Source organism: Onychomys torridus, chromosome 2 (genome assembly GCF_903995425.1).
Source record: "Onychomys torridus chromosome 2, mOncTor1.1, whole genome shotgun sequence".
Taxonomy (NCBI): Eukaryota; Metazoa; Chordata; class Mammalia; order Rodentia; family Cricetidae; genus Onychomys; species Onychomys torridus.
This window is the reverse complement of record NC_050444.1, coordinates 151,752,781-151,777,261: the sequence shown is the minus strand read 5'-3', so window position 1 is coordinate 151,777,261 and position 24,481 is coordinate 151,752,781. Positions and strand designations below refer to the sequence as shown.

At 43.2% G+C, this 24,481-nt stretch overlaps 1 protein-coding gene across 5 annotated transcripts in view; it reads right to left on the bottom strand.

Annotated features, from left to right (window-relative positions):
• Window positions 1–23,282, bottom strand: part of Hp1bp3 (heterochromatin protein 1 binding protein 3) — a 28,548-nt gene extending 5,266 nt beyond the window's left edge. The window contains exons 1-10 of one of the 5 annotated variants that reach the window (XM_036177771.1): window positions 23,133–23,282; window positions 17,427–17,619; window positions 16,956–17,052; window positions 15,497–15,650; window positions 12,987–13,146; window positions 10,354–10,497; window positions 9,310–9,390; window positions 7,539–7,690; window positions 3,024–3,114; window positions 1,390–1,549 (exon numbers count right to left, since the gene is read on the bottom strand). In XM_036177771.1, coding sequence (XP_036033664.1) covers window positions 1,390–1,549; window positions 3,024–3,114; window positions 7,539–7,690; window positions 9,310–9,390; window positions 10,354–10,497; window positions 12,987–13,146; window positions 15,497–15,650; window positions 16,956–17,052; window positions 17,427–17,522 — 1,135 coding nt within the window. In that variant the 5' untranslated portion in view covers window positions 17,523–17,619; window positions 23,133–23,282. Of the gene's footprint in view, window positions 1–1,389; window positions 1,550–3,023; window positions 3,115–7,538; window positions 7,691–9,309; window positions 9,391–10,353; window positions 10,498–12,986; window positions 13,147–15,496; window positions 15,651–16,955; window positions 17,056–17,426; window positions 17,620–22,599; window positions 22,775–23,132 lie in introns of those variants that run through there. The other 4 variants (XM_036177769.1, XM_036177770.1, XM_036177772.1 and 1 more) reach the window with 4 other exon arrangements.
• Between the last annotated feature and the right edge of the window lie 1,199 nt (window positions 23,283–24,481).

Below are 24,481 nucleotides of genomic sequence, written 5' to 3'. Positions count from 1 at the left end.
ATGATGGTGGTATCTATAAGCCCAGCTACTTGAGGCTAGGGCAAAGGATTTTGAGTTCAAAGCCAGTCTGGGCTATAACGCCCCCAACCTTTCTCTGCATAACCCTGATGTCCTGGCACTTCCTCTGCAGTTCTCCCTCTGTAACCTGGCCTTTAACTGAGATCTGCCTGCCTCTGCTTCCCAAATTCTGGGCTATGTGCACCAATGCACATAAAAATAATCAATCTTTTAAAAAATTTACTTAAATAAAATATACTAGTTCTTGACATTTCTGTTAGTTACACAATTTCCATATTCTAGACACTAAATCCTTACATGCTTTCCTAGCAGCTCTTGATAAGGGGCCAACCTTGCCACTCTCTCCCAGAACATTTGAAAATGCTGCTAAGTATTGAATTACAGACTAGTCTATGATCTCAAAGCACTACTTCTGGTAAACATAATGTTCTGAGATAAACTACATCTCCTTATAGGGAGTAAGTCAATAACAATCTGGAGTAACTGCAAATTAACCAAAAGCCTCAGTAATACCAGCAAACCTAGCATCCAAGGATTCTGAGTTCCATGCCAGCCCAGGTGAAACAACGAGACGTTATCTCGAAATGAAACCGTAAGGGGTGGAGAGATGGCTCAATAGTGAGAAGTGCTTTCTGCTCTTCCACAGGACCTGAGTTTGATCCCAGCCCTCATGTTCAGGTTGCTTACAAGCACCTATAACTCTAGCTATAGGTGATCTAACACCCTCTTCTGACCTCTGCAGATACTGACACATGTAGTATACATTCACACAAAGATATACACATACGCGTAAATAAAAATAAAAGAGCAAAATCTCTTTAAAAGCATAAAAATCAGTGAAAGACAAGTCTTGATTACTTCTAATTCTTCTTCCCTTTTTCTTTCCTTTTTTTTTCCTTTGGTTTTTCGAGACAAGGTTTCTCTGTGTAGCTTTGGAGTCGACACTGTAACTTACTCTGTAGTCCAGCTGGCTTCGAACTCACAGAGATCCACCTGCCTCTGCCTCCAGTGTGCTGGGATTGAAGACGTACATCATCACCACCCAGCTTTGTTTCTTTTTATAAATGATAAATCTGTAATGCCTCCCCTCTTAATAGAATTTTGAATCTTTATTTATTTGTACTTTATGTATGAGTGCTCTGCAGGCCAGAAGAGGGCATCAGATCCGATTGCCACCAGGTGGCTGCTGGGAATTGAACTTGGGACCTCTGGAAAAGCAGTCAGTGCTCTTAACCACTGAGTCATCTCTCCTGCGCCCTCCCCCAACCCTCCTTAGTTTTCAATCAGTAATAAATGCTTCAGCATTAGCATGATCTTCTCTATGAGAACATTCCTCTAGTCCCACATAATGCACACAGCTCTGACTCTTACTTTGATAGTTAGAATTGGTCCCTGGGTGGTTCTCCAGGACGTACTTCTTCAGAGCAGTGGTGGAACAGGTCTTCGGTTCATTCATGGCAGCAATGGCAGACAAGATTGCATATTCCATCAGGCTTCCACCAAGCAGGGGTTTCTCCCCTGATTTCTTCAGCTGTTTTCCAAGGAGGAAGAGAAAAGCATCAAGACAACACTCTCCCAAAGCAGGTCAAGACAAGACTCCTCTGCACCAGGTGGGTCGGAGCTCCTGCATCAGCACAGATATGTTTTACAATGAATTATCAGGTCAGGGCTTTCTCCTCCCGCTCACAAGGTTTCAACCTAACTGAGGAGTCCCAACCCTCTTTTGGATTATTTTCTTCTTCCATCAAACCCTCCAACTACCCTAAAACAGCATTAGATACTGTAACCCAAAGAGACTGACATCCTTATGCCCTGTGCCATGAAAAATACTGACAACTGTTTAAGGGACCATACAACAGAAAATTACATGGCCTCATTCCAGGCTGACACTAAGAAATAAAGATTATTAACAATGAAGCTGGACATGGTGGCATATACCTTTATTCCAGCACTCGGAGGCAGAGGCAGGTGGATCTCTGAGTTTGAGGCCAGTATGGTACTGATATAAGCTACCACATGGAAAAACTCAAAGACAATATGCTAAGTAACAAGCCAAATACAAAAAGCCACACAATAATTTCATCATATGAAATGTGAAGCAGACCTTATAGGTTGTCTGAAGCTAGAGGTAAAAATGAGAAACCAGGTGGTGGCGCATACCTTTAATCCCAGCACTCGGGAGGCCAAGGCAGGCGGACCTCTCATTTTGAGGCCAGCCTGGGCTACACAGTGAGTTCTATGACAGCCGGGGCTACACAGAGAGACCCTGTCACAAAAAACGAAACAAAAAAAGCTAATGTAAAATGTCCAGTTTTCCAAAATGTTATTATTAATTACTGATGGGTATGTGTGTGGATGCACACATGCCATGACACATGTGGAGGTCAGAGGACAACTTGCAAGAGTTGCTTCTCTCACTCTACCACAGGAGATATTGTAGTTGCTGACTCATGTGGTATTTGCTCTGCCCGTGACTTTGGGCTATATGGCCCAAAGGAGGCGGTGCTGCTTGCCTTTTATGTGACCTCTTAAAAGGAAAGGGAGAAGGCTCTGCTGCCACCTTCCTGGTCTGATAGAACTGCCAGGTGGATTCGCTCCTGGTCAGATCAGAGGACGACTTCAGCTGTCTGCTTGGTTCTGAATTCCTGAGTGTATTGCTTCAAATTACCCTAATAAATTTCCCTAACACTACTTAAGCAGACTCCATGGATTTCTCACATTAGAGTCATCTTTCTAATTCCTTCTGTTTTGAGACATGACCTCACTATGTAGCTCTTGCTGGTTTTGAATTTGAAATTTTCCTACCTCCGTCTCCTGAGCCTGGGATTAGAGGGATGTGCCACCAAGTTTGGTTCTTAGTTTTAATTTCTAATTTAGTAAATACTGATAGATGTTAACATATAAACAAAATCTTTGAGGGTCTTCAACACAGTTTGAGAATAAAAGAGGTTCTGAAACTCAAACTTTGCAAACCATTCTTAACAATCAAGACTTCGGTTTCTAACCTGGAATGTCCCCGAAGCACCTTTGCCGGTTATCTGCTCTAACTGGCCTCTCTCTACTGCTCTCTGCAGAGCATTTTTCAACAACTGGGGCCTGCAGAGAGAAACAAAACAGAGTGATATGTTTGTCAGTGAAAGAAAACTGCAGAAATAGATCCAGGTCTATTTCCAGATCTAAACTTGTAATTCCTGTTATGTGTATATCCTTTAAAGCTATTATTGAGGCCGGGCGGGTGCATGCCTGTAATCCCAGCACTCAGGAGGCAGAGGCCAGTGGATCTCTGAGTTCAAGGTCAGCCTGGTCTACAGAGCTAGTCCAGGACAGGCACCAAAGCTACAGAGAAACCCTATCTTGGAAAAAAAAAAAAAAAGAAGCTATTTTTGATACATATATAATCCTTAGCACACAGAACAGACGTTTCTAATTGCCATAGTGTGCCAAAACCCTGTAATTTACTACCATGAGATGAATGCACTGAACAATGAAATAAAGCAAAGATATCTCTTTTTCCCCCTAATGGGAGTTAACCTGCTATGTTGCCCAGGCCCCACAAAGGTTTTGATTTTAATCATACCAACCAAATTCATGTGTGTGATACATTAAGAATACTTAAAAAAAAAAAAAAAAAGGCACTTTGGAGGTACCTGACAGGTCCTGAGGAATAGCATCTGAGGTTGACCTCTGGCCTCCACATGTACGTGGTACATACATGTGAGCCTGTAACCCCCTCACACACATGCACACCCAATCACCCTCAAAAGAAAAAAAAAAGGTAGTAAGGGGTCCTGCCAGCATCCTAACATGGGATGATAACCAGATAGCAATCATTTATGCTGACTCCACTATGATCGCAGACTTCTAGACTGTAGGACTGTGGGAAGCAAACTTACATTGTAAGCCAGCACAATGATGATGATGACAAAGCAAATAAAGCAGCCCATTGCAACGACTTTAAAGACCTGAGGTGGCCAATGACATGGCTCAGCCAGTAAAGGCCTTTGTCAAGCATTAAGACCTAAGTTCACCCGCTGGCACTCACACTGTAGAAGAATCGACTTCCAAAACTGTTCTGTGGCATTTGCACCTCACACAAATACACACAAATACATAGTAAAAAAATTTTTTTCTTTAAAAAGAAAAAAAAAATATTAGCCATAGATGGAAAGAGCACTGGCTGCTTTTCCAGAGGACCAGGTTGAATTCCCAGTCCACACTTGCTGGCTCACAGCCACCTATAACTTCAATCCCAGGGGATCCAACTCCCTCTTCTGGCTCCTACAGACACTGAAAGCAGGTGGTGCATAGTCATACATGCAAGCAAACATTCAGATATAAAATAGAACAACCTGAGAGATATGAGATCCTACCTCAAAATAAAAACAAAAACAAACAAAAAAAGGCTGTCAGGACTCCATTGTGACTGTTGAGAAAAGCAATATGGTCTTACAGAAGAAAAAGGGGGAAAGAGCTTCAATAAAAAGGTGATGAAGCCAGGAGGTGGTGGCACATGCCTTTAATCCCAGCACTCGGGGAGGCAGAGCCAGGAGGATCTCTGTGAGTTCGAGGCCAGCCTGGTCTACACAGTGAGATCCAAGACAGACACCAAAACTACAAAGAGAAATCCTGTCTCGAGAAAAAAAAAAGTAATAGAAACTGAGCAGTGGTGGTGCACACCTTTAATCCCAGAACTTGGGGGTCAGAAGCAAGTGGATCTCTGTGAGTTCGAGGCCAGGCTGGTCTACAATTATGACAACCTAAGTGATTGTTCTAAACTTTCTGAAAGCCAGATGTGGTACATGCCTTTAATCCCAGCTTTCAGGAGGAAGAGACAAAGGCAGGTAGATGCCGTGAATTCAAGGCCAGCTTGGTCTGCATACGACCCTGTCTCAAACACATAAACACTCACACACACAAAATAACACACTCAGAATTTTTGTTTAAATGGTAAAGATAAGCTATTTCTGTATATTTATTAAGCCCTCTCCCTTTTAAAAGTTTTTATTACATTTATTTTTGTGGGCACACGTGTGTAAATCAGATGACAATCACCCAGAAGCAGTTCTCCCTCTCTCTCTACCATGTGGGTCCTGGGGACCATACTAAGGGCATCTGGCTTGACAGCGGGCACCTTTATTCACTGAGGCATCTCTGAGGCCTTTACTTACTATTAAATAAAGCCCAAGTTTTCATCTGCTCCCAACAATTACAGCAAATAGAAAATGAGTATGTGAAGCTGATATAAAAGTTGGTTTTTTGTTTTTGTTTTTTTAAGACAGGGTTTCCCTGTGCAACCCCTGGCTACTGGAACTCACTCTGTAGAACAGGCTGGCCTCAAACTTAAGAGATCTGCCTGCTTCTGCCTGCTGAGTACTGGGATTAAAGGTGTACCACTGTAAGGCCAAGTTTTTTTAGTATTTATTTTTATGTTTATGGGTATTCTGCCTGCATATATGTATATCTGCACTACATGAATGCCTGGTATCTGAGGAGGCATCAAGTCCCCTGGAACTGGACGGCTGTGAGCTACCAGATGGGTACAGGGAATCAAACCTGGGTTCTCTGGAATAATAGTCAGTGGTCCTAACCACGGAGCCATCTCTCTTCTAGCCCAACATGGAAAGACTTACAAGGACTGGGAAGACGGCTCTGTGGGTGTGGTGGTTTGAATGGGACTGGCTCCCATGGGCTCCTATGTTTGAACACTTGGTTTCCAGTTGCTGGAACTGTCTAAAGGATTAGAGGGGGTAGCCTTGTTAAGGGAGGTGTGTCACAGGGGTGGACTTTGAGGTTTCAAAGGACTGGTGCCTTTGTTGTGCGATCATGGACTCTAATCACCTGAACTTGTAAGAAGCCCAATTCAACACTTTCTTTTGTAAGTTGCCTAGGTCATGGTGTGTTGTCATAGCAATAGTAAAGAAACTAAGACTAGTAAAATGCTTGCCACATAAGTATAAGCATTCAAGCTCAGATAAACAGACACCATGTAAAAGCCCAGTGGATGTGGTGGTCCATCAGTATTCCCAGCTTAGAGGAGGCAGAAACAAACTCTTGGCTCAAGCTGGTTAGCCAGACTAGCCAGAGAGTTCAGTGGGACAATCAAGACAGACACTCACCATCAACCTCAGATCGCTAATGTGTGTGGATGCATCTGGACACACAAACACAGGCCCCCATATATATTCCAAATGCACATGCACAGATGTGAGTGTGGTAGTACACACTGAGTCCGTCACTTTGGAGGAGGAAGCAAGGGGATTAGCAACTCAAGGCCATCTTCTATTATACAGTAAGTTTGTGACCAGCCTGGGCTACATGAAACTCTATCTCAAAACAAAACAAAACCACAATAATAGCCAGACAGTAGGGGCACACGCCCAGTGCTAGAGAGGCAGAACTGCTGAGTTCAAGGCCAGCCTAGTCTACAGAGCTAGTTCTAGGACAGCCAAGACTACACAAAGACACTCTCTGTCTTAAAAACCAACAACAAAATAAACAACAAAAGAAAAAGTTACAGATGACTATGTAATCACACTTTCTGCCAGAGCAACTGGATCACATTCAGGCAGGGAAGCTATACCTACACTGAATACACACACTTTTCCCTTACCATTATTTTATATATTATAAAACCTATTTATATAACAATTATACTAGGTATTTTAAGTGTTCTAAAGAAGATTTAAAGTATACAGGAGGGCAAGACCAATGGTGCAGGCCTATAATGCTTAGTAGGCTGAGGCAGGAGAATCACAAGTATATCTAGGCAAATAAATGCAACAATGTCTCAAAATAAAAAAGGCCAGGATACAGTTGTAGAGGCTTGTCTAGCATACACCAGGCTCTAGCTTCAATTTTCAGTACTGCAAAGTAAACACACAAAAGCCAGGCATAATTCTATTACTAAGGCAAAAGCACAAAGACTATGAGTTTGACCACAGTCTAGGCTACACAGTGAGCTCCAGTCGGGCAGTGGTGGCGCACGCCTGTAATCCCAGCACTCAGGAGGCAGAGCCAGGAGGATCTCTGTGAGTTCGAGGCCAGCCTGGGCTACCAAGTGAGTTCTAGGACAGGCACCAAAACTACACAGAGAAACCCTGTCTCGAAAAACCAAAACAAACAAACAAACAAACAACAGAAATTATACATGAAGATGCATACTGTATCACTCACAGACAGGACTATGTAAAGCATGTGCTTGAACATTTGTAGGACTCTGACATCAAGGAGGTTACTGGAACCAAACCCTCCACAGGTACTGATTGAGGGACACCTAGACTCAAGTAGGATGATGAGAGAATGTAGTTTGGGTTTAAAAAACAAACAAACCAAAGAAGAACAGCAACAAACGCCCTTACACATGACATAAAAAAGAAAACATGGGAATTAGGAGACAAAAAATAAACCATACAGGAAGTTTTATTTCTATTTTCCCCAGAAGAAACCCTTCTTAATATTTCATCTATGTCCTTTCTCAAGAACAGCATGCCCTGCTTTAGAGTTCAGGGCATGGTTAGTACCTGATGTCCACTCTAAGCTTAGGGTAATACTGAGACACGTATTTCCTGATGAGACTGTAGGATGCTTCTTTAGGTTCACAAAGTCGAGTAAAGGCCAATGGGAGAATATCTTCCAGTTTGACTTGTGGTTCTGGATCCACTGCTGAGCCCTTCTGCAACACAGCATCAAAAGTTAACCCTTACACAACAGACAGTGTCAGCCCACGTTACCTACAACTCCAGGGCTTTCTGCCATCACTGTTAAATCAACTGCCAAGTAGAAAAGTATACTTTCTCCCATATTCAAATAAATCAGAGCATAAGGTACAGATTGTAGCAACTGTCAGATAATTTCAGATTCAAAGAATAAAAAATACACACAGAAATCAAAAGGAAGAATCGAGTTATTTAAGGTTGACTTCCACTCTTCATTTCCAGTAACAAAGAATCAAGTGCAGCACCAGGAAGCATACCACCAAGGCTCATTTTCAACTGCTATAAAATCTATTTTGAAAATGGTATGAAAGCCGGGTGGTGATAGCACACACCTTTAATACCAGCACTCAGGAGGCAGAGGCAGGAGGACCTCTGTGAGTTCGAGGCCAGCCTGGTCTACAGAGTGAGTTTCTGGACAGGCTCCAAAAGCTCCATAGAGAAACCCTGTCCTGAAGAAGAAAAAAAAAAAAACAAAACAAAAAACAAAAAAACAAAAAACAACAACAACAAAAAAAAAACACCAAAAAACAGTATGAAGCTATAGCTTGTGCTGCATGCCTTAGTCTAGCATTCTCAAAGCAGGAAGATCTCTGTGAGTTTGAGGCCAGCCTGGTTTACATAGTGAATTCCAGGACAGGTAGGGATATGTAGAAAGACCCTGTTTCAAAAATAAAATTAAAATTAAATTAAATTTAAAAAGGTATAAAACTTTCAGAGTTGTGCCAAGTGGTGGTGGTGCATATCTTTAATCTCAACACTTGGGAGGCAGAGGCTGTTGGATCTCTGTGAGTTTGAGGCCAGCCTGGTCTACAAAGCAAGTTCCAGGACAGCCAGAGCTCTTACACAGAGAAACCCTGCCTTGAAAAATAAAAACAAAAACAACAATAACAACAACAACAACAACAAAACAAAACAAAAGAAACCTTTCAGAGTTGTAAAAATGATATAGACTATCAGGATTCTAATCAATGATACAAATACTATTTCACTTAAAAATGTTTAGCTATGCCAGGTGGTGGTGGTTCACACCTTTAATCTCAGCACTTGGGAGGTACAGGCAGGCAGATCTCTGTGAGTTCGAGGCCAGCCTGATCTACAGAGCAAGTTCTAGGACAGCCAGGGCTGTTACACAGAGAAACCTTGTCTCAAAAACAAAAAACAAAAATTTTTTTTAGACATTATTTGTTTATCAGTGGAACTGTTTTGGGTGTTAGTACTTACAGAGATGAGAAAACAAAAGGAATCTGAATATAGTTTTAGGTCCTGGTGGGGCAGAAATATACTTATATATCTCTTCTAGATTAAAATATATTTCACAAAAAGTAGTGTAATTCATACAGCTGCCCATAATTCAATATAAGGCACTGAAGACCATAGGCTTAACAAGGCTGAAGTACTAAGCTTTGCAATCTGGCTGCTCTTCGCATTTATCTGGGGAAATTCCTTACAATGTCTTCGGCCCTCAGTGGAAAGGCTGCACTTCAAACAGTGCTACTCACACAGGCACTCAATTACTGCTGCTGTCTTCAGTAGCAGGAATAGTAACTTCAGCATGCAAAAAGTGCTGGAAACTTACCTTTCTGTTTCTGGATTTCTGGGGTGTTTTCCTTGATTTCTGGACCACAACAAAACTGCCAGATGCACCTTTTCCTTTTACCTAAAATACATGAGATCTAAGTTGCTCCAGGATCGAGTTAGTAACTTCACACTAGAGGGTTATAAGCAGGAGGCATAATGCTGCTTAACTCTGAAGAGGAAAGAACAATGGAGTTGAAGAGATAGGACACTACACCAGCCAGTCAACCCTGGACAACCCAGTAACTCAGGCTTATCTGATGATCAAACATTTCACAAAAATAAAATCTGTTAATCATATAAACAGGTAATTACCACACAATAGGAATCACTTTATTATTCACTGATGAACCCCAAAGCATCCACCACAAAGAATGCACTCAACATATATGTACTAAATTAACAACTCACTGAGGGTTCCTAGGCAGAGTTTAACTGTCTATCACAGAACCTAACCCCATCACAATCTGTAGAAAGGTATCAAAGAACCCCAGGAGCTCTTGGAATGTGATAGACTAGGTCTTTTTGCTATCATGGAATCTTAGTGGTTATTCTTATCACTGTGGACTTCTGAAGAGTATTTGATGAGATAAACTCCATTTTCATCTTAAGGCTGTCATGATTTTATCCCAGGACAGGGTAATCAGGACCTTATGCGTGCTCAGGAAGTGTTCTAGCTGGAGCTGCAATGCCCACCCTAAACTGTTCCAAATCTAAGCAATCCTTTGAAGAACTAAGCAAAGCAACACAGATTATGCCTGAAATCAGGGTCAGTCTAGTCAGGCTTTAGCTGATGCTCTTTGCCCTCAGGCATTAATAGTTAGACCCAACCAACAGCACAACAGACAGAGAAAAATCACACCATTGTATTGCTCTATTAAGAGTGACCTACAAAGGCAACTGCCATCAGTGTTGAGGCCTATCCTCACATAATAAGACTAGGTCCGGCTGAATTATTTCAGTCATGTACTCACTTTTAAAAGAAAAAAATATACCTAACTTGCTGATATATGACGTAATCTCATTTTCTACAATGGTGCAATACCTGTTTGATGACTCCTCTGTTCAACTCTCTTTTCAGTGCTTGCTTAAGGAGATAGCCCCTTCTCTCCAGATCCAGAGAAGGGTACTTATGGATGATGTACTTTCGAATAGCAACCACAGAGGCACCACTCTTCTGGAAGCATGCCTACAAGATTTTCAAATCATACGTATTAAACTAGTTATTTGTTATTAGAGACGGAATCATTTTCAAAATAAGTTCTTTTAGAAATGAACTAAATGGCAAAGTGGTAGGGAAGAATGAATAGTGCCTCAGCTAGCTCAACTGAAGCATGTAAAGGCCATGGAGAAACAAACAACACTAACTAGTATGTCTGCACAAATTTTAATTTTTTCAAAACCACAGGAACTGCTGGTTATGGTGGCTCACACCTGTAATCTCACCTCTACAAGGCAGAGGTGGGTGCATTGCTGTGGATATCACTCTGTATAAATAAAATGCTGATTGGCCAGTAGCCAGGCAGGAAATATAGGTGGGACAAGCAGAGAAGAGAATTGTGGGAGGTAGAAGGCTGGGGAAGAGAGAGACACTACCAGCCGCTGCCATGAGAAGCAACATGTAAAGACACCGGTAAGCCACAAGCCATGTGGCAAAGTATAGACTAACAGAAATGGGCTAAATATAAGAGTAAGAGCTAGACAATGGTAGGCCTGAGCTAATGGCCAAGCAGTTTAAATAATATAAGTGTCTGTATGATTATTTTATACATGGGTTGTGGGACCGCAGGGGCTTGGTGGAACCTGGAAAGAAGCTCTCCAACTACAGTGCATTGCTGCAAGTTCAAGGCCAGTCTAGGATACAGAGTGAGACCATCTTTAAAAACCAAAACAAAAAGCTGGGTGGTGGTGGTGTCCACCTTTAATCCCAGCACTTTGAAGGCAAAGGCAGGTGGATCTCTGAACTCAAGGTCAGGCTGGTCTACAGAGCAAGTGCCAGGACAGCCAGGGCTACACAGAGAAACCCTGTCTCAGAAAAACAACAATAAAAAACCCACAAAACAAAAATAGTCAACCCCAAACCATCTAAATTCTAAGTGGGGCTATTCCCTGGGCAGGGACTTCCTGGGCTGTATAACTAGAAAGGCAACTGAGCAAATACATGCATCTATTGTTCTTCTGCCTGAAGATGTAAAGCCACCACCTGCTTCTTCTTCTTCTTTTTTTTTTTTTAAGATAGGATCTCTCTATGTAGTCTTGGCTGCATGAGATTCTTCAAGAGAGGCTATGTAAAGGAGAGAGATCTTGGGGCTGGAATGCTAGCTCACTATGCTCTTGGACAGGACCTGGACTTGGTTCCCAGCACAAACACAGTAGCTTACAACTGCCTGTAACTCCAATTCCAGGGTGTCCAATGCCTTCTTCAGGCCTCCAAGGGCTCCTGAACATATACGAAGATAATAAGCTCCACAGAAATAAAAAAAAGAAATAAAGTTTCTTCTTTTAAATACAAGGTGTGTGTGTGTGGGGGGGGAATGTAGGCTTAACTTGCATAAGACTTGATGTATGATCCCCAGCAGGGGGATATGGAGAAGAGTTACATAATAAAGGCAGTGTAAGGTTAGACTTTCATTTGGTGCTTGTCATGGCAGCAAAAACCTATAATCTTGCAGAAGAACCCCAAATTCAAAGTCATCCTTGACTATACAACAGGGAGTTCCAGGCCAATCAGCTTGTGCTCCATCAGGAAATCCACCCTGACCCCCTAACAATATCTGAGAGTCACATATGCTAATGAAAGCCAATGAAAACACTGAAGTCATAAGGCTATGTAAGAAGGCTCCTTTTTGCAATATTTTGAAAGGGTTAGTGAAGAAACAAAGCAGTAGGATTAGAAAGTTCTTATTTTAGGTATGAAAAGTGCTATATACACCGGGCAGTGGTGGAGCACGCCTTTAGTCCCAGCACTCAGGAGGCAGAGGCAGAGGCAGGTGGATCTCTCTGAGTTTGAAGCCAGTCTGATCTACAGAGCAAGTTCCAGGACAGCCAGAGCTGATCCACAGAGAAACCCTGTCTCGATAAACCAAAAAGAAAAGAAAGAAAATTGCTATATATCAGATGCTCAGCTGTACAAACAAAACTAGGAAATAATTTTTAATAGAAATTCTGCATGTTTTCTAATGATGCACATGTCTGTGAAGTGTGTACAGGTGCCCACAAAGGGAACTGGAATTACAGATAGTCATGAGCCAGTCAATGTGGGTGCTGGGAATAGAACCCAGGCCATCTGTAAGAACAGCAAGTGCTCTTAACCACTGAATCTCTCCAGCCCCTTAACATAAGTTTTAAAAAACAAATGTGCTTTCAGGAAATGGTGGGACACACTTTTAACAACCCACCCCACTCTGAAATTGAGGCAGGCAGATCTATGAGTTTAAGACCAGCCTGATCTACAGGGCAAGTTCCAGAACAGGCAGGGCAGAGAAGCCCTGTCTTGAAGAAAAAAAAAAAAAAAGTGCTCATCAAATATAATTACAGTAGAAAAACATGTGCCTCCTATGATGAATATCCTTTAGGAAGCAAAGCAGGATTTCTGATGTTCACACAAAATAAGCTGTTTTCAAATAAGGAAAGATGAAGAGAGTAAACCTGAGTTGATTGCTTGAAATAACAACTTGCCTTAATGGCCTCAGTTAAGATTGCATCCATCTTGGGCCGTGGGGAGGAAGCCATCGGTGTTTGTCTCTGGGCTCTGGCTAGCTGGCTGGCGGAAAGAGTAGCCCAGGAAGGTATCGTTTTTTTCACTTTCTTCTCTTTTTCTTTAGACTGCTCTTTCTCACTTAAAAACAAAGAGTTTTCATTATGCAAGATGAACTCTTCAGAGACAGTCAACATTCTGTATTCACAGATCTCACACAGTTGCATTCTGCACCCAAAGACTATATATATACTTTAAGGGACAACAGCATCTATGCTGAACACACAACTTTCTTTCCTACTCACTACTAGTAACGAAGTCACACAGCACAGCAACTGTATACAAAGTACCCACAGTGTATTAGGTATTAGACTATACAGGAGGATATACCTAAGTTACAAGTAACACTAGACCAACTTATAGGAAGGACTTGAGTATCTACAGATCTTGGTACTGTAGGGGTCCTAGAACCAATGGCTCTCTAACATCAAAGAGCAATCAGAAAGAAAAAAAAAAGGCCACAGAGGGAGAGCCAGGGGTAAGGGCTGTAATCCCAGCACTCAGGAATCACAGTGACTCTAGGTTCAAGACTAAACTAGCAAGTTCCAGGATAGCTGCAGCTACAAAATGACATCTTGTCTTGGGGGGAAAGTTTTAATTTATTTACACTGAGATGATATATAAAACAAGCAAAAATCTACAAACTATAACATTAAAAACTTCCTGGTACTATAAATGAATCAAGAGGTTCCTCTTATCTTAGGTATAGCTAGAAAGGTATTTCTCTTAGGAACAGGCAAGAGCAATCACATTAACTGTCACTAAAAATGAAGTGAAAATTCTAGCTGAAGAGACAGTTCAATGAGAAGAGCACTGGCTGCTCTTCCAGAGGACCTGGGTTTGATTTTAGTCCCTATAAAGTGACTCACAGTCACCTGTAATTCCATTTCCAAGAGATCCAACACTGTCTTCTAGCTTCCATAACACCAGACATGCACATGCACATGCACAAACAGGCAAGCAAAACACCCATACACATAAAAAACATATATAATGGTAAAAATAAAATAATAGTGCTCACTTTGGCAGCACATATACTAAAAATAAAATAATAAAAATTAGTAATCACGGTGTTGGGGATTTAGCTCAGTGGTAGAGCACTTGCCTAGCAAGCACAAGGCCCTGGGTTCAATCCTCAGCTCAAAAAAAAAAAAAAATTAGTAATCACTACAACAGATGCAATGGGATATGGAAAAAGATCTTAAGGGCCTACGTATATGATTTTAGCATGTGATGTTTCAGTCCTCTAAACAGTAAAACAACATCAACTACCTTCAAGAATAAAAAAGTAAAATAAAGAATAAAAAAAAATTTGAAGCCTGACAATGGTGGCACATGCCTTTAATCCCAGCATTTGAAAGGCAGAGGCAGGCCGATCTCTGTGAGTTCAAGGCCAGCCTGGGCTCAGAGTGAGTTCTAGGAAAGGCGCAAAGCTACAGAGAAACCCTGTCTTGAAAAAAACAAGAATAGGGATAAAATCACTTCTTAGCTAGGGGTTGGTGGTGCATGCCTTTACTCCCAGTACTTGGGAAGCAGAGGAAAGCTGATCTCTGTGAGGTCGAGGACAGCCTGTTTCACTTAGTGAGTTCCAGCATAGCCAGGAGTGTTACACAGAGAAAGCCTGTCTTGAAAAACAAAAGTCAAACCAAAGGAAAAACAAAAACAAAACAAACAAAAAAATGGGAATAAGAGATTTCCTGAGGTAAAGGTCAGTGCAGGCTATCTTCCTCAATTGCTCGCAAACCTTTTTCTTTTAGAAAGAAGCCAGGTATATGGTGGCAAATACCTGTAACTCAGCACTTGAGATGTAGAGGCATGAGGCTCATCATTGCAAGTTTGAAGCCAGCATAGTTTAGATAGTGAGTTCTAAGTTAGCCAGGGCTACATAGTAAGACTTGCTCACAATGTGTCTGTCCCTCCTCAACCAAGAATAAAAAAAACAACTTAAACAACTGCCACTACTGTACACAGATATAAATCAACTGCAAATGTTACTTCCAGAGCTCAGTCACCAGATACAGGGCTTATTCTGCTCTTGATGTGACGTGACTGAGTACTCTAACAAGCACACACGAACAGTCCACTGCTGGCACAGAGGTAGGAACAAGTGGTGAGGTGTCTTTCACGTCAGGTTTTTGTAGTTACTTATCATTTCTTACTGAGAGTCTATCAAAACTTAAAAATATCAAATGTTCCTTTAATGCACAAAGACATACTCCAAAGCAAACAGGAAATGTTTACCATGCTAACTAACCACTACAAACTCTAAAAGGCATAAAAGTGCATAGTAAAACCTGTTCAAACAGTAATTTTAAAAAGCAAACCCAAATAGTACATGCCCTGCACAAACGGCTTGTTCTGTACACTCACAACCTGACTGCAGTCTCCACACAGCATTCAAGTATAAAGAGCAAGAAAGCAGGGCCCTTACTCCTTTTTGGTTTCCTCAGGAGACTTGTTCTCTTCCTTCTCTTCAGTCTCAGGTTCCCCCTTGGGCTGCTCCGCCTCACTAGATGTAGCAGGTGGCGTTTCATTCTCTTGTTCTTCCACAGTAGAGATAGATTCCTCTGAACTTCCATCTGGTTCTAAAACACAAACCCCCACCCACCCAGTAGTCAATAAAAGTCAAAGGCATGTTACTTAACAGACCTGCTAACTGTTCAAATTAACAGACGCATTTCAAAGTCAATCACAGCTGTGGAGGAGGAGTGTCACTGTTACAGGCCCCTGGCCTGGCGTCCTGTTAAGTCATTTGAGTTACTTGTTCAAGTGTTCACCCAGATCACTATGTGAGAAATACCCACCACTGCATGAACTAGGCAGAGGTGAGGATAGGAGTTTCAAGGTCACACTTGTCTACACAGCAAGTTCCTGGGATTGCTGTGTCAAGCGCAAACTCTATCTCAAAACAGAAAAAAATATTTTAAAAGAAGTAGAACCTAAAAACTGGACATAATTTCTGAAAATTCATAATGGAACCTGGATCAGCTACTTCTTATGAGTGAGCCAAGAATGTAAGGGTTTGTTTTTGGGGCAGTGTCATGCTGTATAGACCTGACTGCTCTCAAATTCGAAACAACCTTTTGGTCTTCACAGTACCACACATCATTCTACCACACAGCCTGTACCCTGACTCACCAGAGATGCAGTGGTAATCAACTCACCTGCCCACATGGCTTTTTAAATTCTGACTCTCATTCCTTATTACCTTAGGCATGGATGCCCAAATGGGGCACAACACTTAAAGATTTTGAGACAAAATCCAGGTTCAAAAAAAAAGCCCAGACAGAGAGAGAATGGTATGCTCATTTTGGCAAACCCAAGATATGGAAGAAAAAAAGGAGAGGGATAAAGAAGGAAAGCAAAAAGGTGACATGAAAAAGACTAACAGGGCACCAGAAGAGGAGGCTAGCAACAGCATGAAGGAACACCATTCCTCCAGGCTGATGGGCCTAGTTGTCTGCCCTCCACTCTTTGTACTCCTACCTGACTGGCTCATCCTGACTGGCTCATCTCTTCTCCGCTAACACAAGTCACACTCACGTTCCCCGATGGCCTCCCGACAATTCCACTGCCTATCCTGAAAGCCCAGGCCTTCCTCAATTCCAGAGCCATCTCTCCCAGGGCATTACTATGTCTAAAATGTCACACCAATTGCTCCTCATTTTTGTTTTTAACTCCAAGAACATTATATTTTACTTTCCAAAGGCCTTCAAATAGAAAATGCACTCTTTACCCACATGGCCCAGCAGGACATACCAATATCTACTACTTCTCTCTTCAAATACTCTTTAACACTGCATTATGAACACGAGAATAATTAAGTTTAAAAGATTTATGGAATACTTCAAATTGGAGTGTTCTGTCTTTTTAAATTTACTTTACTTTACCTGGCTTTTCTTCCTCCCCTTCAGCAAGCTTGCTTTTGGGTGGAGTTTCCCGGGTAGAATTCACAGCTCGTCGTATCGGCATGGTGCTATCCTCTGCCTTCTAAGAAAACAGATGCCCATAATCACACAGGATAGAGTTCTCTTCTGTCTCTCTCAAGGGACCTAACTGGGTGTTAAAGATGTAGTAGAATTCTTCAAGTCAACTCTAGGATCTGATGCAAATTACTATTAATGAGTTAATTTTTTTTAAGTGAAAGATGATTTTTAAAATATTCAAATTATTTTATTTTAGACAGAACTTCAAATGGAAAGTTATAGGTAATCTGGAATCAATTTAGAAGGTTGAAAGTTTTATAAAGAATTTGAGGGGAAAGGGAAGATGAACAGAACTTTGTATCTATGAAGAACCCAGCAGAGCCTGAAGTCAGGGATTGATCCAAGAGTGAGCTTCAAGAATGCATCAGCCCCTACCTCACCTAACTTGTCCGCGTGGATCAGCTGAGCTCCTACTATAAGTGGGAGTGCCTTAGGATGGACGAGTTCACCTTGAGACATATCAGTCGCCATTTAAAATAATTTCTAGGCCTGAACACTGGTGACACTCTGAAGCCTCTGCTGTTAATCACAAGGGTTTTTCCTAATGGCTTCAGTGTGGAGAGTCAACCTAAAGCACAGAAAAGACTTGGTGTGAAGATCAACAGAAACAAACTAAACTAAAACGTCTCAATTCAATATTCCAAAGGGAATAAATACAACTAAAACTTTACGTTAGATGACTTAATTATTACTAAAAAAGACAACATTATTAACATATTAACAATGTAAAGCAATGACTAAGATGAATGCGTAAGCCACAGCAGCTTTGCAATTTCCACAGGAACAAAGGCAGCAAGGACAAGGGTGGGCTAAGGAACCTGACTCCAACCCCTCTTGCCATCTATCTGGAACTCAGGAAGGAGACTAAGTGCAGGTCTAGCCAAGGAGCAGTTTAGTAAAGATGACTTTTGTTATCATCATTCTCATGGGGTCAAGAAAATTAACTGTAATCTTTATCTCTATCTCCATTAGAGTAAAAATTTTCCCCTCGTTAAAGGGAAAACTGAAGGGTAAAATTACCACTGAGCACTGACACTGAAGACCCTCCAGAGCCAAGGAGGTGAGTTGAGATCACCACCTAGACAACAGATGTTATCTTGTCCTAGTGTAACATAAGCAAATGCACATGTAAGGAAAAAAAGCATAATCAAACAGCCACAGAGAAAGTCAGGCATGGTGGCACATGCCTGCAATCCTAGAACTCAGGAGGCTGAGGCAGGAGGGGATACATCCTGAATTCTGAATTCTAGGCCACCGTGAGCTTTTCGTAACAAGTGAACAAATAAGCAAACAAACAAAATCACAAAAAAATCTCATGCACTCACCCAAATTTACCTGATCGTAACACTCCTGTGCCCTTAAAAAGGAAACAAACAAAAACAAAGAAACCACTAATGGGGGAATGGTTCGGTGGGTAAAGTGTTATGAAAGCATGAGGATCTGAATTAGATCTCCACCACCCATGTAAAAGCTGCATGTTGGTACCCATCTGTAACCCCAGCACTCGGAGTACAGACAGGCAGATCCCCAAAGCTCAACACCCAACCAGTGAAACTGAAATGTGAAGTCCTGGTTCAGTGTGAGAGACCCTATCTCAAATTATAAGATGGAAAGCAACTGAGGAAGACTCCTGTCTGTGACCTCTGACCTCCACACATGCACACAACTCTAATCTAGGACCCTGATATTCTATAATAAAAATTCCTTAGTAGAGGAAAATGGTTATTTAAGTGTTTAAGAATCCATGCTAATGAGCAACTAACAATGATGGAGAATAATTAATTTCTTCTTTAATCTCTAACTTTTTAGAAATCTAAGACCTTTTATCCTGTTATGTAATAATCCCAGGCCACAACAAACTAGGGTAAAATTTTAAAACATTAAACAGAGTGCTTTCAGTTAGAGACAAATCTTCTGCAAACACAGGTGGCAGTTCCACACTTCTCTAGCAGTTGCAAAGAGAGCTGAAAGAATGCAAGCTAAGACAATGCACTCAACTATGACACCAGCACTACGGGAGGCTGAGACAGGATGATCCGGAGCACCCTGCGTCCTACCTCAATCTGCCCACTCCCCAAACATAGAAATATCTTATTGACAACAGTGAATTACATTTACAAATATTTAAAATTCCTAACAGCCCAAAGCATGCTGGATATGGTGGTGCGTTCATTTAATACTGCATTAGGGGGTAAAGGAGCAGAGGCAAAGAGATCTTTGAGTTTGAGACCAGCATAGCCTACACAGTGAACTCCAGGACAGCTAAGACAGCCAGGACTGCACAGAGAAAACCTGCCTCAAACTCCATCCCCCAAGCCCCCTTAAAAAAATACATATAAAAGGCCAAGATGGCTCAGAACATTACTTAGGTTGTTTCCATGGGGATTTCAATGCAAACAAGTAGTATTTATGTAGCAATGTGTTTTTCATGGAAATTAAAACTAAGGCAGTATTTTCCCAAGCAAACATGATAAAACATTATGATCACATGATCCTTTGTAAAGTGACAGTGCTGATGAATTCTTTCTAATGTACAACATCACTAGGTGGGTGAACATGCTATACAGGAAAACACACACACACACACACACACACACACACACACACACACACACACAGCTCCCAAGCACACACAGTATCATCCATCCACATGGTTGAGTTAAGAGAACCTACTACTGAAGGTTGTCTCTGACCTCAGCACAGGCACAGTGTCGAGTACATGTTCCCCCCACTCAACAACCCAAATAAATGCATGTAATAAAAAAAAAAAAAAAGTCATAAAACACCTAAAGTTAGGGGCTGGAGAGATGGCTCAGTAGTTAAGAACACTGACTGTTCTTCTAGAGGACCTGAGTTCAATTCCCAGAACCCACATGGCAGTTCACAACTGTCCAGCTCCAGGGGATCTGACACCTTCACATCAACACACATAAAATAAAGTTAAATAACCAGGCGGTGGTGGTACATGCCTTTAGTCCAGTCTGGTCTACAGAGGGAGTTCCAGGATAGGCTCCAAAGCTACAAAGAGAAACCCTGTCTTGAAAAAACCAAAAACACCTATTTGGGGGAAATATTTAAAAACAATCTGCCTCAGCTCTTAATATCTTTACTAAGGGCCACAGAATGCTAACCCATAGTATTTTTTGTTCTTCTGTAATAGGTTAGTAAGTTGTTAAATTCACTTTTTGTTTATTTTTGAGACAGGTTTTCTCTGTGTAGCCCTGGCTGTTCTGGAACTCACTCTATAGACCAGGCTGGCCTCAAGCTCACAGATATCTGCCTGCCTTTGCCTCCTAAGTACTGGGATTTAAAGGTATGTGCCACTATGCCCTGCTTAAATTCACTTTTCATTAACAGCTAACAGAGCCACATGGATGGTTAGCCAAGACTGCTTTAATTAACATTATCAGTGTACCTTGTAACTGAACTTTTTGTTACAGTACTCTGATGAGACCTTTCAGATAGCTTAATTAGCTCCCTAATAGGGATTTTCTTGGGGAGGGAAGGTTCCTGTAGCCCAGGTTGGCTTCAAGCTTGCTATGTAGCAGAGGATGCCTCTGAGTTCCTAATCCACCTTCCCAAGGCTGGTAGTACAGCTGCATGCTACTCTGAAAATGGGACCGGTATTTTTTTTACTGAGTCATGGATACAAACAGAGTGCCAAAAACACAGCATGGTCAGAATGGGAGTTTAAAAAGTATCTGCCAAAGAATGAAAATTATGGGGTGTTTTGGTTTATTTTTTTCATTTTTATATAAGATCATATTTATTTTTTTACTATTTCAAATGTGCAGCTTATTTTTAAGAGTATTTTAGATCTTTGTTAAAAATCAAGTAAAATTACTTTCAAATTATCAAAGATCACAGAAAATGTATATAAATACACAGTTCATTGATATGTTGTGCCTACATTAAATTGCAATTTAATTTCATGATTTTAATAGATATTTGTATAAATTCTTTGTTAATATAAATAATAGTAATTCTTTATATATCATTTTCAATGTATGAACTTTAATTACATAAGTACTTATTCTGATAGAACATTTTTTCATTCTTAAATAAATAAAGAAAATTATGTTTTTTTAACGTGGGTCCATATGGTGTGGAAACCAAAATGTATTTTCACCTGTGGCTTATAAAGTTCTCCTGTGGCCACGAGTTTTTGGGTTCTTTTTAGTTGAATGTTAGAATAGTAACAGAGATTTACTTTTGACAAGGGAAATGCCTAAGTTGTTTTATTATAGGCGATAAAGGACTTGCAGAAATAGAAAGCCCAATTCCATGGTTGTAGTTTATTCCATTAGAAAGAGCAATATGTCTGGGGCTGCAGCATGTGTCTCAAACTACTGCTATCCTTTAGAATTTGTGTTTTTAGAAAAGGCACCAGTATTTCACAAGTCACTATACACTCCAAGTAACACATACTTTCTAATGTCACTAATAGAGAGCACTAAATACCTCCAACAGCTCAGGCCGAGTTTTCCCACTACACTCAGATAATCCATCGTAATGGCTGGCCACTTTCCCATCTCATAAATCAGCACGTAATGATGTCTATCTTGACTGGGCACAGAGGCTGATAATACAGGACTCCACACGTTGGAGTTAAAGGCTTGCATCGACACAGGCTTCAGTAACTTCCTAGTCAACTTCCAGTCGTCCATCTTCCAAGTTAATTTGAAAATTAGGGCCTTTTAAAACCCCAGTCTTCAAGATGAACTCTGAGGTAACAACAGTTCACACCTATCCCTCCCCAAGCACTCGAAAAGAGGAGGCTGAAACAGGAGGATCACAGGGCAGCAGGGGCTACAGTCGTATAGGGAGACCAGCTCAGAAACAAAACTTGAAATAAGCTTTGAACGAAGTGTGGTGAAACAGAGGTACGAGCGCCTTTAAAAGCCTGTAACCGTTTTATGCCTGAGCTAAGAAAAACAAAAACAAAAACAAAAAAACGCTTTTCTAATCGCTTCTAGGCTAAGATCAAGTGCAACACGACTAAGTCACTCTAAGATGCTTGCGCACAAGGTCGCAGGTATAATAAAAGACTCGCTCTCCAAAGCAATGGACAGTCAGAGAAGAGCAGTAAGACACGGCGGGAGAAGTGGCAAGCGATTCAGGCCGTGCGGGAGGGTTTAGCTTCAGGGGCATCACACTGGCTAAGTCTGCATCAACTCGGGCCTGGCAACAAAAACGGCCGACACTGACAATCCTAGCTGCGTCGGCCTAGGGAGCGCCGCTGGGGCTGAAGGGATTGTAGGCACGCGGCAACACGGAAGCGCAAGGCCGTCATGGCAGCGGCGGCAGCGGCAAAGCGACAGCGCCCAGAGGATGAGCATCGCCGGGAGGAGCAGCGAAGACAAAGGCGCGAGCGGCCGCGTGACACAGTTGCGGCGGCGGTGGCGGAAGCGCAGAGCGGGGGAGCGGGGGCCGAGACCGGCGCGGGGCTGCCCAGGGCGGTAACGGTGGCTCGGAGCAGTGACCGCTCCACGCTCCGATCTGCGGGGACTCGGCAGCGCCCCGCGGGGCCCCAGCTCCGCACACTCACCACTGGGAGCTCCGTAATGGCGGCCGCGGCCGCGGCGGGGGCGGAGAACCCGGAGGGGCGGGCCCGCCGCAGCCAGTCACTACCGCCGGCATCTTTCGAACCGGCTTGAAGACCGTTGAGAGAAGGCGGAGGGGAGGGCGCGCCGGAAGTCGGCCACGGGCCTCAGAGCATGCGCGAGTTCGCAGCCAATAGGGCGCCGCGGCACACGCCGGCGCACGCGCGCTGGGACGCGGTGGGGGGGGGCACGACCAGGGAAGAGCCGCCCCTCCTCCCCAAATCCAAACAAAACAAGGGCGGGAGCGCGCGCCGCAGGGCCCCGGAGGCCTGCGCGGCAGGGGCAGGGGCCAGGTAGCAGGCGCGACGCGAGAGGGCGCAGCGGCCGCAGCGGGCGGACAAAAGGCGCCGGCTCCCGGGCCCCGCGCCCCGCCCCCTGCGCCTGGGCAGCAGCGGCGTCAGCGCCAGGCCGGAGGCCTCCGCCACTCGTGCCCGGGGCCCGCGTCCAGTTCTCGCGTGCCAGGTCCGTCCCGCGTTACCTCTGAGCTCCGGCGACCCGGCGCCCGCGTCCCGCACGGCCTCTCAGCGTTGCCGCCGCCGACCGCCGACTCCGTCACCGCTGTCCTCCAGGCCGGGCACCGAGCTCTGCCGCCCCGCCCCCCTGCCCGCGGCCTCGCGCGCGCGCCCCCGCGCCGGCCCCGCCCCCCGCGCGCTCCCTCGACGTGGGTCCCGGGCGGGTGCGCGGGGGCGCGAGAGGGCGCTCGGGGACGGCGGGCGGCGCGGGGCGGAGCGCGACCGGGAGCTTCCTGGTTGTGTCCCGCGCATTCGGTGCGTCCTCTGTCTCCGACCCTGGGTCCTTGGTGTTTGGGACTCCAGCCTCCCTTAAACCCTGGAAGAAGGCGCTAGACTACCATCCACGATCCTGAGGACTGGCAGTGTAGTGACCAAGGGCTGGAAGATGCTTTTCTCCATCGGGAGCCGGTCTGCCCGAGCTTTTCTCCGAAAAGAAACCACGTAACTAGGAGCCGGGAGATGCCTTTGAATTGGCACTTTACGTTGGGATCCGCTTATTTGGGCAATATACACACCACCGCTGTTGAAAACTAATTCTTGAGGCTGGAGAAGTAGTTCAGTGGTTAGGAGTGCTTGTCTAGTATGAAGGAAGCCTTGAGGTTCCATTCACCAGCACCTCACAAAGACTAGTGTGATGGCGCAGGCTTGTAATGCTAGCATTCAGTAGGTAGCAAGAGGATTCAGTAGCAAGAGGATCAAAATGTCAAGGTCATTTTAGGTACGCAACCAATTTTGAGGCCCGCTTGGAATGCGTTTGAGCTCGTTGAAATACAGAAAGGGAAGTAAAGGAAAGATAGAAGGTGTAATTCTTCAAAGCCAGTTTGGAAAGATCCAACGTGTGTAAAGTAGCGCGAGTCTTGTGGATATGGAGCTAGTAGCTGATGCTTGCATTGCACCGAAGCTCACCCAGGCAGACCACTCAACTGCAGGGCAATCTTTCTAAGGGCTTATTTAGGAAACCAAACACTTCCAGTCCTCTGACCCTGCCATAGCGGCCAACACTCAAAAGTTCTAAGTCGACTAAATCTCCACCATTAAAAATTCCTCCCTGGTGAGTGTCAGCACTGGTGACATTACCAATTCTCTGGAACACTGGTGTCAGATTCAAGCCCTTCAAAGGGGGTTTATGGGGAGATCGGAGTTGGATTTATGAGGAGTTGAAGGAGGGTGAAAAACATGATCAAATATATTGTATGAAAAAAAAAATTAAAAATGTTAAAGAGGGAATTTGGGTCATTTTGAGGGATTGTTTTCTTAATAATTCTATTCCTTTTAAAAACCTCTTTAAAATGTTTTTACTCCTGTATAGGTGTGT